A 17489-nucleotide genomic window follows, 5' to 3' on the forward strand; every position below is an offset into this window, starting at 1 on the left:
CCAATCGTTGTACACCAACAAATCTTGTGATCGATGACTTGGTTGGACGAATACATGAATATAGATCGATCCCATTCGATTTATTAACCCTGGTTTATTCCGATATAAAACTAGATTGTAATGGTGGTGCAGCTTTGTGGTCCTGTGGTATAACACTACCCTTCGGACCGGTAGTGCATGGTTCGTCCAGCTCTGTGTAGCGCACAGTTGAGAACTTGGAAAAGGCACTTTACTCGCATTTCTCACTTCACCCAGACACAGCGTTGTTTCTTCCGAAAACAATTGTAACAGCGCTATTGGCATTTCTTCTAGCATTTAGTGTTGCTGTTGACTTGTAATGCACTTAGAGTACATTAAGGGAATAGCGTGCTCTTTGAAGGCTCAAGTTCTTTTAAAAAAATATACTTGACCAGCTCCATGTCCAATTTATATTTGTGACGCCGCTGATATTATATGGTGTATTTATACCTTTATGCGTTTGTTTTTGCACTAAGTTTATTAGTAGTGGGTGTTTCTTTGCTTCTCAGATGATGTCCTTCTTTTCCTTTGCATCGTATTTGTGGATATATTTCTTCATGTAAAAGGAAAGAATGACATCATATATAGTGTGTTTGTGGTCCATAATGGGAGTGATATACACACTCACATATATTCCTATAATATTCTGGCGTTGTGTGTTGCAGTTGCAGGGTTAAAATCGAGCATTCTACTATAACTAAACGTTCATATTAGTATTAGCAGATCTGATAACCGAACGCAATTATGTTCTCACATGGTTGTACTGAAATATGTTTTGCGTTGGTTTGAGAGTATTTCCACTGAAACAATGAGCCCATACCAATTTCGGTTATCAGACCTGCAAATAAGTACACGTCGAAATTGAACCAGTATCTGAAGCTTGAAAGAAGAGAATGTGGAAATGGACTGGACATGTGCGGCTATGTGGTCTTGTGGTATGACACTCGCTTTCGGATCGGAAGGTCCTGAGTTCGAGCCTAGTTGAGTCCTTGGAGACGGCTCTTTACTCACATCCTCTCACCGCACTCATGTGTAAAACGAGTACCTGGCCGTTAACAGCGTTGTCTCTGTCCGAAAAAATTATAACATCGCCTAACAGGCGTCATGTCCCGGCCTAAATGTTAAATGTTGCTGTTGGCCAGGGACCCCCTGTAAAGCGCTTTGATCATATTTAGTGGATATTGCGCTATATAAAAAAAGCTAGTGGCTGGTCTTGGGGACAGATGACAAAAATGGCCTCCAACCGAGAAAGACCCACCATTTCAGCTATATGTGCAGATCAAGCACCACGTGGATAAACTCTCTAAACATGCTCTAAACTCTAAACTCGCAGAGAAGTAGGCTCTGGGCTCAGGGTCTTGGCTCTGGGTACTGAGTAGGTCTAAATGAAATCGATACCATAAATTTAAGTAAGATCAAGTAATCGTGGATGACTTCAGATATTAACTGGTTCCATGTATAATCAGAGTATCTAGTGAGAAGAAAATATCTCGAAAACTAGCCATGATTAGAAAAAGGAAAACAATGAATGTTAAAATATCACACCAGGTCTCAACGTTAGAATCACTATTGTAAGGAAAATTATAAATTTTAAGGAAATGAGAAAGCCGGTTAATAGGTTCATAATTGGATTTTAGCCGATTTGACATTCTAGCATCAGCGTCAATGTCAAGGACGAAAATAAAGGAAAGGTCGATTCGGTCAAAGGTTATTTGAGGTTGAGAGTTGAGAGTCAAGAAGTCAACAGTCAACATAACAGGGAAAAAGTCGACGTTGTGTGGAAGAAAAGACTGAGACTCTAGATCTATAGAGATAGATTTAAACATGGATGAAATTCAGCAGACCCTTGTTGATGAAATTGATTCTAAACGAGAGACATTAAATGAAATCAGTCAGGTTATTTGGAACTTAAAAGAGTTGAGATTCCAAGAAAAGAAATCGCATGCTGCCCTATGTCAATTTCTCCAAGGGCACCATTTCAATATTCAGTCGAGTTGTGGATCTTTGGATACCGCCTTTGTCGCCACATGGGAAACAGAAAATGAAGGTAAAGAGGCATCAGAAGTCATTTTTACAAGTTAATTTTTGTCTACTTTCGAACTGATGAAATAAGAAGGGCTACTATTGAAGTTGAAGACTGAAGATACTTGGTGATTGGTGCCTCAGAGTCAGAGCACTCGAGGAAAGCTCCTCGTGCTAAGGGAAACAACCCAAATATTCCCATAACTAACCCTAAGAAAGAATAACACCTAGTACCTTAAACTAACCGTAATAGGAAAAAGAAACAGCCTAGCACCTTTACTAAGACCAATAACTAACCCTAATAGAAAAAAAAATCCTCTGACCTGGAGCTAACCCTAATAGAAAAAACAACAACCAGGACTGCTTTGCACTACCTTTATTATTTCAAAAAACAAAAAAACAAAATGGCGGCGGAAAACCAAAACAATGGTCATACAGTTCACCCCGCTTAATCTCACATCGGTTAATCGCACACTCCGCTTACACGCTACACATTCCCGAAAAAAGGAATTTTTTCGATATAATCGTCCGCTTAATCGCACACCTCCGCTTAATCACTACATCTTGATTCCATCTTGATTTGAGAAAAAAATAAAAAAAATACAATCAAAAAAAGGTAATGAAAATGCGTTTCACATTGAACTAGGTCGGCACATTAATATCGTGTCACGCGTGAAAAAAGCTTTCCCGTCAACGCAATTCCACTGTCCCTCTGACCCCGAATAGGTCAGACGCGCAATGCTTGTTAACTGACATCAAAGGATTACCTGACACGACAGGCTAATTGACTCAGAACTCCCTGTCTGCATCACAAGGTGTGAAATTTGATCGCAGTCCACCTAATGCCGTGTGTTTGTTTACATTGTCTGACCACTTGATTGCAATTCTCTACCTGTGCATTGTTTTCCTCTACTGGGCCATGAACAATAAGAAAGGATTACAGGGAGGACTCGCGTCTCATCTTTTGATTGATCTATATGGTCCATGTCCACATTGATACACTCAAAAGGCAATTGAACTGGCATAATCCTGTCTAGTCTTTCTCCCCATTAGAAAGCTGGGTCTCGAGATGGAAAGGTCGACAGAATGTCGTGCTTAAAAAAGAACATGACAAAAAACACTATGCTGATGTCTCTTCTGCCAGCCAATGGAGTGATTTTTTAATTCAGAAAAGTGAGTGGAGCAGGCACTTATGTTGGTAACAACAAGATATGAAGTGAATAGAAAAGTGCCAGAAGACAATAGAGAATAAAAATTTTTTTCGCGGCGGTGGTGGGGTTTGAACCTGCGACCTTATTGGTACGACAACTCCGCCTGGCAGGTGAGAGCGTGGCTCTACCGTGTGAGCTATCCACGAACACAAAATATTCGTTTCAAACTCAAAGTCATTACTAGATCCCTCTCTCACCCACTTCTTGAGACCGCCGATTCGTTCGTACACCACCATCGCGAATAATTTTGACCAGCAGTTAAGCTTAATAGCCAATATTCTCAACACAAACATATAACATAGAAACGATTGAGACATTGAGTATGCTCCGGTGTATGGGGTGAATTTTTAATTCAGAAAAGTGAGTGGAGCAGGCACTTATGTTGGTAACAACAAGATATGAAGTGAATAGAAAAGTGCCAGAAGACAATAGAGAATAAAACGAATCGGCGGTCTCAAGAAGTGGGTGAGAGAGGGATCTAGTAATGACTTTGAGTTTGAAACGAATATTTTTGTGTTCGTGGATAGCTCACACGGTAGAGCCACGCTCTCACCTGCCAGGCGGAGTTGTCGTACCAATAAGGTCGCAGGTTCAAACCCCACCACCGCCGCGAAAAAAATTTTTATTCTCTATTGTCTTCTGGCACTTTTCTATTCACTTCATATCTTGTTGTTACCAACATAAGTGCCTGCTCCACTCACTTTTCTGAATTAAAAATTCACCCCATACACCGGAGCATACTCAATGTCTCAATCGTTTCTATGTTATATGTTTGTGTTGAGAATATTGGCTATTAAGCTTAACTGCTGGTCAAAATTATTCGCGATGGTGGTGTACGAACGAATCGGCGGTCTCAAGAAGTGGGTGAGAGAGGGATCTAGTAATGACTTTGAGTTTGAAACGAATATTTTGTGTTCGTGGATAGCTCACACGGTAGAGCCACGCTCTCACCTGCCAGGCGGAGTTGTCGTACCAATAAGGTCGCAGGTTCAAACCCCACCACCGCCGCGAAAAAAATTTTTATTCTCTATTGTCTTCTGGCACTTTTCTATTCACTTCATATCTTGTTGTTACCAACATAAGTGCCTGCTCCACTCACTTTTCTGAATTAAAAATTCACCCCATACACCGGAGCATACTCAATGTCTCAATCGTTTCTATGTTATATGTTTGTGTTGAGAATATTGGCTATTAAGCTTAACTGCTGGTCAAAATTATTCGCGATGGTGGTGTACGAACGAATCGGCGGTCTCAAGAAGTGGGTGAGAGAGGGATCTAGTAATGACTTTGAGTTTGAAACGAATATTTTGTGTTCGTGGATAGCTCACACGGTAGAGCCACGCTCTCACCTGCCAGGCGGAGTTGTCGTACCAATAAGGTCGCAGGTTCAAACCCCACCACCGCCGCGAAAAAAATTTTTATTCTCTATTGTCTTCTGGCACTTTTCTATTCACTTCATATCTTGTTGTTACCAACATAAGTGCCTGCTCCACTCACTTTTCTGAATTAAAAATTCACCCCATACACCGGAGCATACTCAATGTCTCAATCGTTTCTATGTTATATGTTTGTGTTGAGAATATTGGCTATTAAGCTTAACTGCTGGTCAAAATTATTCGCGATGGTGGTGTACGAACGAATCGGCGGTCTCAAGAAGTGGGTGAGAGAGGGATCTAGTAATGACTTTGAGTTTGAAACGAATATTTTGTGTTCGTGGATAGCTCACACGGTAGAGCCACGCTCTCACCTGCCAGGCGGAGTTGTCGTACCAATAAGGTCGCAGGTTCAAACCCCACCACCGCCGCGAAAAAAATTTTTATTCTCTATTGTCTTCTGGCACTTTTCTATTCACTTCATATCTTGTTGTTACCAACATAAGTGCCTGCTCCACTCACTTTTCTGAATTAAAAATTCACCCCATACACCGGAGCATACTCAATGTCTCAATCGTTTCTATGTTATATGTTTGTGTTGAGAATATTGGCTATTAAGCTTAACTGCTGGTCAAAATTATTCGCGATGGTGGTGTACGAACGAATCGGCGGTCTCAAGAAGTGGGTGAGAGAGGGATCTAGTAATGACTTTGAGTTTGAAACGAATATTTTGTGTTCGTGGATAGCTCACACGGTAGAGCCACGCTCTCACCTGCCAGGCGGAGTTGTCGTACCAATAAGGTCGCAGGTTCAAACCCCACCACCGCCGCGAAAAAAATTTTTATTCTCTATTGTCTTCTGGCACTTTTCTATTCACTTCATATCTTGTTGTTACCAACATAAGTGCCTGCTCCACTCACTTTTCTGAATTAAAAATTCACCCCATACACCGGAGCATACTCAATGTCTCAATCGTTTCTATGTTATATGTTTGTGTTGAGAATATTGGCTATTAAGCTTAACTGCTGGTCAAAATTATTCGCGATGGTGGTGTACGAACGAATCGGCGGTCTCAAGAAGTGGGTGAGAGAGGGATCTAGTAATGACTTTGAGTTTGAAACGAATATTTTGTGTTCGTGGATAGCTCACACGGTAGAGCCACGCTCTCACCTGCCAGGCGGAGTTGTCGTACCAATAAGGTCGCAGGTTCAAACCCCACCACCGCCGCGAAAAAAATTTTTATTCTCTATTGTCTTCTGGCACTTTTCTATTCACTTCATATCTTGTTGTTGCCAATGGAGTGATGAAGTTTTGAAAAACTTCTTCAGCATTACGACTCTAAATGATATTTACAAGGTGGCGTTTTTAGGAGGTGTACAAAAATGCACCGTTTTTATGCACTTCCATTGGCAGTGTTAAAAACACACCGTTTTTATGCACCGCCATGGCGGTGCTGGTTAATTAATGAAAATGTTGCTGCTTTTAGCTCAAACTTGAAGGAATAAAATAACAATAAGTGTTGAATTGTAAGCCTCAATGTATTAGACGAAGATATACTGTGGACGTTTCTGGTTTCCCCTTTACAATCAAAACAAGACGAATAAGACACTAAGGACGAATGAGAGATGTGTAGTGTGAATGGCGTAGATAAGGTGAATAAACATAAACAATGATGGGACAGGAAATAGAATACCCTTTTGCAAGGAAGTACAAATTAAATTATGACAATATTAATAAAAGTAAAATTAATTAAAACACCGTTTTTATGTACCGCCATTGGGTGCGGTGTAGGAATCGACCCTCAGAAAAAAGAGGCTTCTCATCTTATTTTCTGTGAATAGAACCGTATACGTATACATGAGGTTTAGATAATAGCAATCAGCCAAGGTGCAAACCTTTTGAAGAATTCAAGCAGTGCAATCAATGCCAAGGTGGTCTTCCTGACTGATGCTAAGCAAGTCCTGGAAGCATTGGAGAATCCAAATAACACAGAGTTGAATCATAAAAAGATTGAGCCTGTCCAACTGACTCAAAAAGCAAAGAAAGTAATGCTTCAGTGAATCCCTAGTCATTGTGGCATCGTAGGAAATGAAATCTCAGACACCCTGTCTAAATTTGGAGCAAATCAGCCCCAAGAAGAAAACAAGTATATGAAGTTTGTGAGATCAAATCCCTTATCCAGACCAAGGCTAACGCCTCGTGGAACAAAAAGCACCCAGAATATATAAAAAGTGATCCCATAAGACAAGATCAAGTTGCCATTTTCACAGACATTTGTGAATGTGGAGAGGAGAAGCAGACTACCACACACTGTTTTTGCAGGACAGTGCAAAGTACAATGAGCAAAGGTTGACCATCGGCCAGAGAGTACCACACTAAAGTCGAAGCTCTATGGGTTTCAGCATGAGCTTGGGAAGACCACAGCATTCCTGCACCTTGTTGACCTTCAGCTATAAAGTAAAGACATCATGAGGGGAAAGAAGAAGGATGTTAAACCTGGAAACTCACTAAAGGAGAGAAAGAGAAATTTGATACTTTCAAGTCCAAGTGTATCAGAAGACTTCTGAATTAAATGGCAACAGAATGTATCTAATGACACAATACTGGAAATTGTTGTGACAGAAAAGATCAGCAAAGAGGTGAAGAGGAGAAGACAGAACTTGATAGCTCACGTTTTGAGAAAAAGACCAGATGACGATTATGCCTTGGAGTGGGCCCTTGAGGGGACGAGAAAGAGTGGTCACCTCAAAACAACATGGCAAAGGAGTGCAGAAGTGGAGAGAAAAGATGTGGGATGGAATTCCTGGAGAACAGCAAGTCACACAGCCTCTGACTTCCCATGTTGGAGAAAAACTGTTAAAACCTTATGTGCTTGCTAGGATTAAATGGGGGTCTGAAGATTCGGTACTGTCCTTATTAATAAATTCCGATGTTGATATATGTGTCCTTGTCAAATCTGTGTGTATGTTATATATACACGATTTTTATTGATTATTATTTGTAGAAAAAAAATCAGGACTTGGATGTGTATACGCACAATGTTGATATGTCTGCTCATACTTTCGTTGCAATTTTTAGATGAAACTTCAACAACGAAACCACATATTGGTGTGTTATGTGAATATGATGCCCTCCCAGAAATAGGCCATGCATGCGGACACAACTTGATTGCAGAGATCGGAGTAGCAATAGCATTGGGTGTGAAAGCGGCAATGGAAAAACACAGAATCAAAGGAAAGGTTGGTAGTATCACCATAGATGTAACACATTTGTCTATCTTTTTAGATAGTATTAGCAAGTAGTCCTTCAGAGCCATTAAGCCCATGGAACCAGAGTTTATCTCGATTTCTATAGCATGAAATGGACAATAGCAGTATCTTACCACTCTTAGGATAGGACCCTATCATGGATAAGCTAGATTCACACAGGTTTGCCTGCAAAGGAGACAAAATTTTAGAGGACGCCTGCATTGTATTTTTAAATAACATCCTAAAATACCTTGAAGTAAAAAGATCATATGTGTGGCTCCTTTTTATTGACCTCTTCTGCCTTCGATACAATTCAACCACATATTATGATTAAAAGACTTTTAGATTTAAATGTAACAGCATCACAGCTTGGATTTTGGAATTTTTAACAAATAGAGTTCAGTATGTAAAACTAAATGACACTTTTTCTAGTTTTAAACACAGGGACCCCTCAAGGTTGTGTGTTTTGTGACCAACTCTCTTTACTCTCTACAAAAATGACTACAGGGCTCACTATGATAATACACACATTATCAAGTTTGCAGACGATTCAGTTCTTCAGGGTTTTATTCGTGACTCAGAGTCTGCTTACTTTGATAGGTGGCAAAATTTGTTAACTGTCCAAGTTAATACTTTGCACACACTTATTTGACACTTTGATAGTATATTCCTACCCTTCATTCAGTGCCATACCCACAATGTTTGAATACTTTTTAATTTTTTAACGCAGATATACTGATGTAATATTCTTTCATAATTTTATGAAATAAATTAATTTTAATATCCTTTTCTGTGCTGGAACATTACAATATTGGAATTTTGTCTCAGCCACATGTCTCTCTTTTTTATAAATAGCTTTATTGTCTTCTTTTTCCCTCAGCCTAAAGATGGAAAACCATTCTGAGTATTACTAAAACTTTCCCTTGACATTCGTTCATGGTCAATCTTTTGCTAATAATACATTTTGATTTTCAGTTGTACATCTATTATCAATGATATTATCTAAATGATACTGTATTATATTTTGATGACCCATCAAATTTTTGCATAGGGAGATAGAAGTTAATCAAGTGCATCACAAAATTTGTATGATTTATTTTAATATCTTTTAAAACAGCTTTCTGTGCTCGGTACGCCCGCAGAGGAGGGTGGAGGAGGCAAAATAGACATGCTGAAAATGAGAGCTTTTGATGACATTGATATTGCATTGATGGCTCATCCAGGACCATTTACGGATGCCAGACCCATTTTTCTTAGCACCCAAAGGTCAGATTCAAATACTCTTTATTTGTTGAAGGTACTTATTGAACAGAAATGAATATGACAGCCACTAAAAAGAAAAAGATAGATTACAAGGAACGTTATAAGCTCAAAAACTATTCTTCAGCCAAGAAGAAAAACAATTTAAAAATGGTAATGCATTACAGTGCAACCCCAGAGTAACAACATGGCCCAGGACTGGAAAATTATGTCGTTATCCTGGGGTTTTCAAGGTGGTGAGAAAGGGAGATGTGGTGATACCCATAAATCTGACATGGCGGTTATTTGCAAAAAATAAATCCCAAATTTTGCAAGCTAAAAACAGTAAAATTTGTAAAAAAATTTCAAAAATTTTGCTAAAAGTTGCGATTAATTTTCCTAAAAACCCATAATTCGTTCATGAAAGAGAAAGGTATTTGTTTGTTTTTAAGGGTTTCACGGCGCTTGCAACAAATGTAAGGTCATATCATCATTGCCTTTTTCACCCTGGGTCAGGGTATAGGCCACAGACAAACAGTTTCCATCCTTCTCTATCCTGAGCCAACTTTTTTATCTCATTCCAGGTCTTACCACTTCTCTGTATATCAGCTTCTTTAATTCTTCTCCATGTTCCTCGTGGCCTTCCCCTTGATCTTCTGCCCTGAGGGTTCCAGTCCAATACTTTCTTTGTTATAGAAAGAATGACTCAACTATAACAACTATAACAAAGGTCATATCAGCGCCAGTAAAAAGGAAGAAAATGGGATCTAGTAAAAAGTTATAGAATGACAATTAAAGTACCCAAGAAAAAGGAAGAACACGCTATCAGTGTACTTATTTTGAGATTATCTAACTGACACAAGCACAGGTCCCCCCCAGTGATGATAATGAAAATTTGTCAAAAAGGAGAAAAATCTACCGGCCCGTCAGTCAAACCCAAATCTAATTCAAATATAACATAGCTATTCATAGTTATTTAATATATCATTAGTCCTAAAGCACTTCTGATCATTAGACACATCCTGACCTTTTGCAAATATAATTTAATGAATTGTCATTTCCAATTAAACATTTTAGAGGCCTCTAATGTCGCCCACTATATCAAGTGATTATGTATGACTTTTGGCCAAAAGACCAGGAGGTATTTGTTTTTACATAACAAACCCCGTTAGTGTCTGTATTATTGCAACCTTGTGATGATGCAGCTTATAAATAAGAATCCTTAATTAATTGCAAAACATATTCCATCAACAAATCAAATTTAAAATAGCCTTTAAACAATCATTTCTTAAATCGATCAGCCTAACTTATTATCTCTCTATTACCAAATGATATCTATAAACATAATATGAAGATAGAAGGGTGGCTGAGAGAGAAATATGGATATGAGAGAGAGAAAGAGAGAGAGAGAGAGAGAGAGAGAGAGAGAGAGAGAGAGAGAGAGAGAGAGAGAGAGAGAGAGAGAGAGAGAGAGAGAGAGAGAGAGATGATGAATTTATTTTTTAAAGATTGTTTTATGATTAGACACAAGTTGTATCGAATACTATTAACAAATTCTGAACAATCAAACAAAAACAAAACAAAAAAAATCAAAAAGGAAGAAAAAAAAAAAGACAGGCTTATAAAACATAAAATCGCCAAATGTACTATCATGCTACAGCTAAAACTTTTTATTTACACCCATTTGCTCCATTCCCTTCCCTTTCGATCATCTTCTCATCCATGGCCGCCATGTGTCTTGTGCTACTTTTGACATTTGGCGCCAGTGTGTCTAGACTAACGTCATAAATAAAGGAGTGTCACCAACATTCATGCAACTGAGCAGAGGTGTCAAAAAATGATAGAAGGCATATTTTTTTTCATGAACTACCTACCACTTAGCAGAAAATGTTTGACATGACAAAAACAACGGAACATTTATAAAAAAAATCCGCGGAAGATTATCATCACTGATCCCCACTAAATTAAAAAAAATTTTTTTTTTTGGGGGGGGGGGGGGGGGGGGGGGGGGGGGGGGGGGGCAAAATCTCGTTGCAAATTTTGCGGCCGCAATGCAAATCAGCGATGCAAAAAATTGCCATGACAGATAAATATGCGCTGGTCGGTGCCTGTGCTAAGAGACGCGTCCCAACCACGTTATCATATGTTTAAATCTATCAAGCCAACTATTGCTCACTTGTGGAAATCTGTCACTCCAACTCTAAGACTGTGGGGAATCTCGTACTTTGCAGAAATTTCCTTCTTTGTCATCATCTTTTTGTTGATATCTTCTCTTGATCTGGGTAGACATCTTGATTCTTGATTTGGTCAGAAATGAGGTTGTCTGTTTGGCTAGAACTTTTGTTTCAGTCATTGGTGTCAACTGCTGATTATCGATCTGTATTGCTAATCAGGGTTTTACTAAAATGTAGGTCGTTATTTTGGGTTTTTTTTAATTACTAATAATACATAGTCTTTTACCAAAAAAAACTAGACAGTTTTATTCTGCTAATAGTTCAATACTGGTTGGAACAAATACAAAGATATATACATATTTGGAAACAAGACAAAACTAGCTTCCTTTTGGTGTAGTGTATGATTTATTGAATTTGTGCTGTTGAAAAGTTGCAAATATTTAAAACCTAACATTAAAAATCGATTTTCGAGCACAAAATTGACTTCAACACACATGACGCACTTCAGTATTTTGAATGTACCTACACTGTTAGAATTGATCAATGCCACAACTATTTGCCTCATTGATAATGTCAGCTGATTGACTGTTTGCTGGTATATCGCCAAATTGTATTTAATCTTTCAAATAATTAATCGAATTTTATCCAGCTTGCTTGTCTTTTTGTTCTTATCTTTATAAGCTTTCCTTTCATAAAATCCCACATGTTTTGTTCAATGGGATTTTTGTCAGATGACACAGCTGACCACGGGTTTATCCCCCTTACATTTGAATCGTTCAGGAATGCAGATATTTGTCCAGTCTATGTACCGAGGTGTTATCAAACTGGAATATCACTATTTGATTATTCTGATTCAGAATAAATGGGACAAAAATTGAGATATTATAGCGAGTCCATCAAGAGATTGCCAACATTGTATCTACTAATTATGTTTAATCAACAATTCATCAAAATGATTTAACTCTTTTTATGTTAATCTGAATCTCTTTATTAGAAATGTTATGACACCTGCGGGTTGTAGCATCTATATGGGTTTGAATTGTCCTTATTGTTATCTTAATTTTGATATTCTCAATCTAATTTATTTAGGTTTATGGTCAACTTCCAAGGGAGACCATCGCATGCTGCTGGTTTTCCATGGGAGGGCATCAATGCTTTGGATGCGGCTGTCCAGGCATATACCAGCATTGGAAGTATGAGACAGCAGATGAAACCTGACTGGAGAGTCAGTGGTAGGGAGAAGAAAAATTTCTAAAGATTCGTGTCACAACAATTACGAAAATAAGAATGGTACATTATGTCACATGATTTTATTTTTCTGTGTAAAAGGTGGTTCCACTAAAGCTGGGAAACATAGGGCCCTGGGTCGGTGGGTTATTATCAGTTCATACCTTTACTTTCTCTTCTATCCCCCATCTCATTTGTCTCCTTTCTATGTGGTGTTTTGTCCTTGTTTCGAAATGAGATTTTGTTTTGCTCGGACATTGCTTTGGGTCTTTTGATTAAAGGTAGACTGTCAGATGGACTTGTCTTTTTTATGGTAGATGGTGTTTTAATTTCACATCTCTTTGTTGTCTATTATATATTTATTGACATGCAATTTGTAACCATCTGAGTGCACTACTCCTGAGCAATTCTGTGCTAATGTATTGGTTGGAATTAGGCTTGGTGGTATCAGGCTAGACATTTGTACACATTTCTTTGGAATCTACTTCTGTTTCCTGTTTGAATTTATCCCCCTTATCTTACTTTTTCTTGTTTACTTGTATGAGCACACATAATCTTTTGAGGTTCCCATCATTTTCCCTTTTTACTAGTGCCAAAATGGTCGCAAGTGCCATCAACCCCTAAAAACAAACAACTGGATTGGATTGGATGAGCTGTTTGTCATCTGTGACCTGCCTAGAGGCAGTAGTGTTTTTGAGGCTGTCATGTTTTCATGCTTAAAAAGATCTTGTTCTTTTATTTCTCGTATTTTAAAATCTAATTTATAAAACATAGTATTTGCGAATATAGCTTCAAACATTTTGTTGTGATACTTAAAAAATTATGTCAAATGTATGTTGACAATTATGATATCAACAAAAATACAAAAAGACCTTTGAGGGTAAAATGATGGGAAGTTTCATTTATTTTACAATCACAGACTGATATTAGACGACAATTCTCAAATTTAGATAATGTTTCTTTTACTGTTAATGAAAGTGTAAAGGACAGCCTTAGATTCTGTTGAGTTCAGCAAACTCAAAGGGTAAAATGTTCAATGTTGAAGAAAATGCTTTTTGAGTATTTCTTTTGCAAAAGATGGCAGAGCAAAGGATATGGATCAGGAAATTTAAGGTAGTTTTGTTAAATTGCAAAGTAGTCCTGTTTCAAATTTTTGTATTATTTGACTTTGACTTTAAAATCAATTTTGGCATCTGGTTCATTCTATCATAATACTGAATTGAAGTAGTTAGTCACTTTCCCTGCAAAAGATCATCGGTGAAAACTGTACACGCCCGTGTCTTACTATCCACTTGAAACAACAACATACAAAATTGAGACCTGCACCCCAGATATCAAGAAATGGATGACCAAAAATGGTCTAAAGCCTAAAGATGACAAACAGAACTGATACTATTTTGCAAGAAAGGGACATAGTGTTGCATGAATTCTATTTTTGTAAATGAAACAATTTAATAAACCAAACGTCGTTCGAAATTTAGGCCTTTATCTTGACGAATTCCTCACTTTCAATCATCATATTACCAAAACTTGCCAAAGCCTTCACTTTCAACCTAAAAAGATTATCAGAATTAGGAACCTTTAAGACACTAAAACAACAAAATTATTAACTCCCTTTTGTCATTTAGATTACTGCAATTCTCTTCTCTTTGGCACACCAAAAGCCTGTACTGAAAAATTTCATAAAATACAAAATAAAGCTGCCAAGCTCATCATCAAATGACCCCTTAAAGAAAGCATCACCCAGTTCTTAAGGAATTGGAATCAATTTACTGGTCTCTTCTCTATCAAAAGAACTACCGGGGACCCCACATTTGTCTCTTTTTATGGATATGACTTTTTGTGAATAAACAAAAGGGTTGAAACAATTTTTTTCTCTCTTGCAAACTTAACTATTAATTACATCACCATATTCCTTCTTTCTTTTTTTTTTTTGTCTTGTAACAGTCTGATATTTCAATCTTTTTAAATATTGCTTCCAGTAAATATCACCAAGGGTGGCACAGCTGTAAACATAATCCCTCGGGAATCTGAAATGATGATTCAAATTAGAACAGCCAAGAACTCTGAGATCAGTGAGCTGGAGAGAAGAGTCAAGAAATGTATCACTGCTGCTGCTGATGCAACTGGATGCACCGTAAGAAAAATTTCACTACATTACACATCTTTCAATTTTGATAGGCACAGAAAAGCTTGTTTAAAAAATGTATGCGTATTTTGTAAGAATTATAAATAGATATGGTTTTCAACATTTATGGTCAATTGGGATTAAAATTTTATAATTTGTATTAAATGAGGGCCTGGAAAAACAGTGTGACTGAAAAGTTTAAGGAAGACAGAGAAAAAATGATAGATTCTCTAACAGACTGTCTCGGAATGACAAAAAAACAAAACAGCAACACTATCAGAGCAACAGAAAAAAAGAGAGGAGTGGAGAGCCATGACCGCCAACGCTACTAAGCATGACACAAGATGATGATGATTAAATGAGAGGCAGAAAATTTGATGGTGACTGATCTAATCAAAATGTGCATCTGATTTTTGATACACTAAAAATGGATTTGTTTGAATTAGATTTTTTTTATTTGTAAATGTAAACGCCTTCTATTTGATGATAGTCTATGTTTGGGATGATATCATGTTACTCTAGGTGTAGGGTAAGGTTGTGGGTTAAAGGTTTAAGACTTAGATAAAACTATCTTCTGGGTTCTAATTGAATTTTTATGTCTGTTATTGATTCAAGTTGCAGAACTGAGGTGCCAAATTTCAATTGGGAAAGTGGTAAAAATGGTGTTAGCTCAGGACCACAAAATGTTTTTGAACATTATGAACCATAACAAATAAAGTATTTTTTTTTCGTAATTTATGGATTTAAATAATAACATTTTCTGTGAATATTTCAATTTTATATTTAGGTGTCAATGAAGGACATATCAAAGCCGTACAAAAATCTTGTGACCAATGAGACTCTGGCCCAACTTTACGAATCCAGTCTGAGTCTTCAAGGGGTCAAGGTGACGATCCCTAAATCTAAGATAGTAAGTCATCCATTTTCATGGTTTGAAATACGAGAAATTGAGCACAGTTGGTTTGGAGAGAGTGCTGTAGTTCATGATTGACGCTAAGCTTGGTGCAAGTTCATCAAAACCTGACTTAATGTTCGGGGTTTTTAGTAGTACTTTTTAAAATTTTGTTTATGGTTGCAGGTGGGAATTTAGTCAGCAATGAGAGGGGAGTCGCTGATCACTGATGTTCTTTTATGTCTCCTTCATCTAGCTCTTCGCATAGTTTTGAAATCTTTTGCTGAAAAAATACATTAACTACTAACTCACTTTTATCAGAATAATCAGGTAATATGGACAATGATTACTCATATTTCGTGAGTCCGTTCTCTGATGGTTTGTTTGTTGCAGATTTTGCTGCCTGGTACAGTTCTTTGTTGATTTTCAGTTTGGTTTTTCTCCATTTTGCTTCAGCTTTCCTTCTTTTCCTTTTCATATCAGATATTTTGGCCATGCTGTATTAGGCCGAACTGTTGTTTGTTTGATTTGTGTAGGAGCATGGTGGTCGAGTATTTCAAGCATGGACTCGTTCAATGCGGACGTTTTATCATTGAAGATTGATTCGTGCTCAACAAGAGATGATGTCAAGTCCTTACTCTCGATGTCTTTTCTGAAATCAGCCAAGACAAGTTCTTTAATTTTCGGTTTTCAAGTTGCTTCCTTTCATGCTTAGGTTTTTGCACATTGAGTACATAATTAATGAAGTGGTGATCACACATGTGGTTGTCTTCAACTGATAGAACCTGGATGATGCTTTGATCAGTTGGGCTGAAGACAAGGTCAAGACAATGTGTATTTCCCTTTTCACGTGTAGCTGTTTTCATGCGTTGGGTCATATTGCAGAACACCATCAAGCGAAGAAGGTCTGATGCTTCAGGTGTCTTCAGGCTTATTTACATGGATGCTAAAATCATGGAGCACAATAAAATTGCTCGCGTGAGTGGACTCCTCAACCATATAAGGCTTGAATTCATCCATGAATAGCTGTGCTGTGGTTTTAATTTTCTGAGACGACAAAGGGCGATAGATGATGTAGAATTTGAACGACTTATTATTGTGGCTAAAGTCTCATTCAAGAAGTTCTTCTAATGAGTTGACAACATTTTTAGCTTTACTTTAATGTTGATTTGAAAATGGCTGCAATCCCTCCTCCTGGACGATTCTTCCGATGTTAATGAATGATAGAGTAGGTATCTGGAATGAGATCATTGACCATAGCAGACTCAGGGGGTGAGTATTTATAGCTGTAAGTGTGGATGGTGGGCGAGGCTTGTGTTTGTGATGTATTGGTCTTGCAATCCTATGATGGAGATGTTGCTGTTGCTGTTGATGAAGACAACTATGGTGATGGTGAAAGTGATCGTGATGATGGTGATGTCGAGTGTATTGCTGCTGATGTTGCTGATGCAGCTGCTGTAGATGATGATGACGATGATAGGGTTTCAGGGGCAGTTGCTGTAAATCGTTTTATTTTTATTTTTGCCAGCTTTCTTGTCTCTTTTTCTGATTGTTGTTCTTTGAGTATGGTGAGAGAATGTGAGTAAAGAGCCTTTTCCAAGGACTCAACTATGCGCCGAGCTAGGCTCGAACTCAGGACCTTCCGATCTGAAAGCGAGTGTCATACCACAAGACCACATAGCCTCACAACTGAAGAATCTCCACATGTAAAAATTAGTCCAAGTAAATGAATATATCTCATGAACATTCAATATACATACAGAGCGAGTAAAAAAGCAGTGCCGTCACCAGCGCTACACAATACTTTCGTCTTCTTCTTCTTCTTCTTCTTCTTCTTCTTCTTCTTCTTCTTCTTCTTCTTCTTCTTCTTCTTCTTCTTCTTCTTCTTCTTCTTCTTCTTCTTCTTCTTCTTCTTCTTCTTCTTCTTCTTCTTCTTCTTCTTCTTCTTCTTCTTCTT

At 37.8% G+C, this 17489-nt stretch overlaps 1 protein-coding gene across 1 annotated transcript in view; it reads left to right on the top strand.

Moving 5' to 3' along the window:
* The first annotated feature begins 1732 nt into the window (after positions 1–1732).
* The window catches only part of LOC144968351 (peptidase M20 domain-containing protein 2-like), a 19636-nt gene continuing 3879 nt past the window's right edge, over positions 1733–17489 (top strand). Inside the window, exons 1-6 of the mRNA XM_078906627.1 lie at positions 1733–2065; positions 7703–7863; positions 8990–9138; positions 12375–12517; positions 14495–14649; positions 15428–15550. Coding sequence (XP_078762753.1) covers positions 1843–2065; positions 7703–7863; positions 8990–9138; positions 12375–12517; positions 14495–14649; positions 15428–15550 — 954 coding nt within the window. The 5' untranslated portion in view covers positions 1733–1842. The remainder of the gene's footprint in view (positions 2066–7702; positions 7864–8989; positions 9139–12374; positions 12518–14494; positions 14650–15427; positions 15551–17489) is intronic.

Source organism: Berghia stephanieae, chromosome 3 (genome assembly GCF_034508935.2).
Source record: "Berghia stephanieae isolate SIO BIC M18660-M18661 chromosome 3, UCSD_Bste_1.3, whole genome shotgun sequence".
Taxonomy (NCBI): domain Eukaryota; kingdom Metazoa; phylum Mollusca; class Gastropoda; order Nudibranchia; family Aeolidiidae; genus Berghia; species Berghia stephanieae.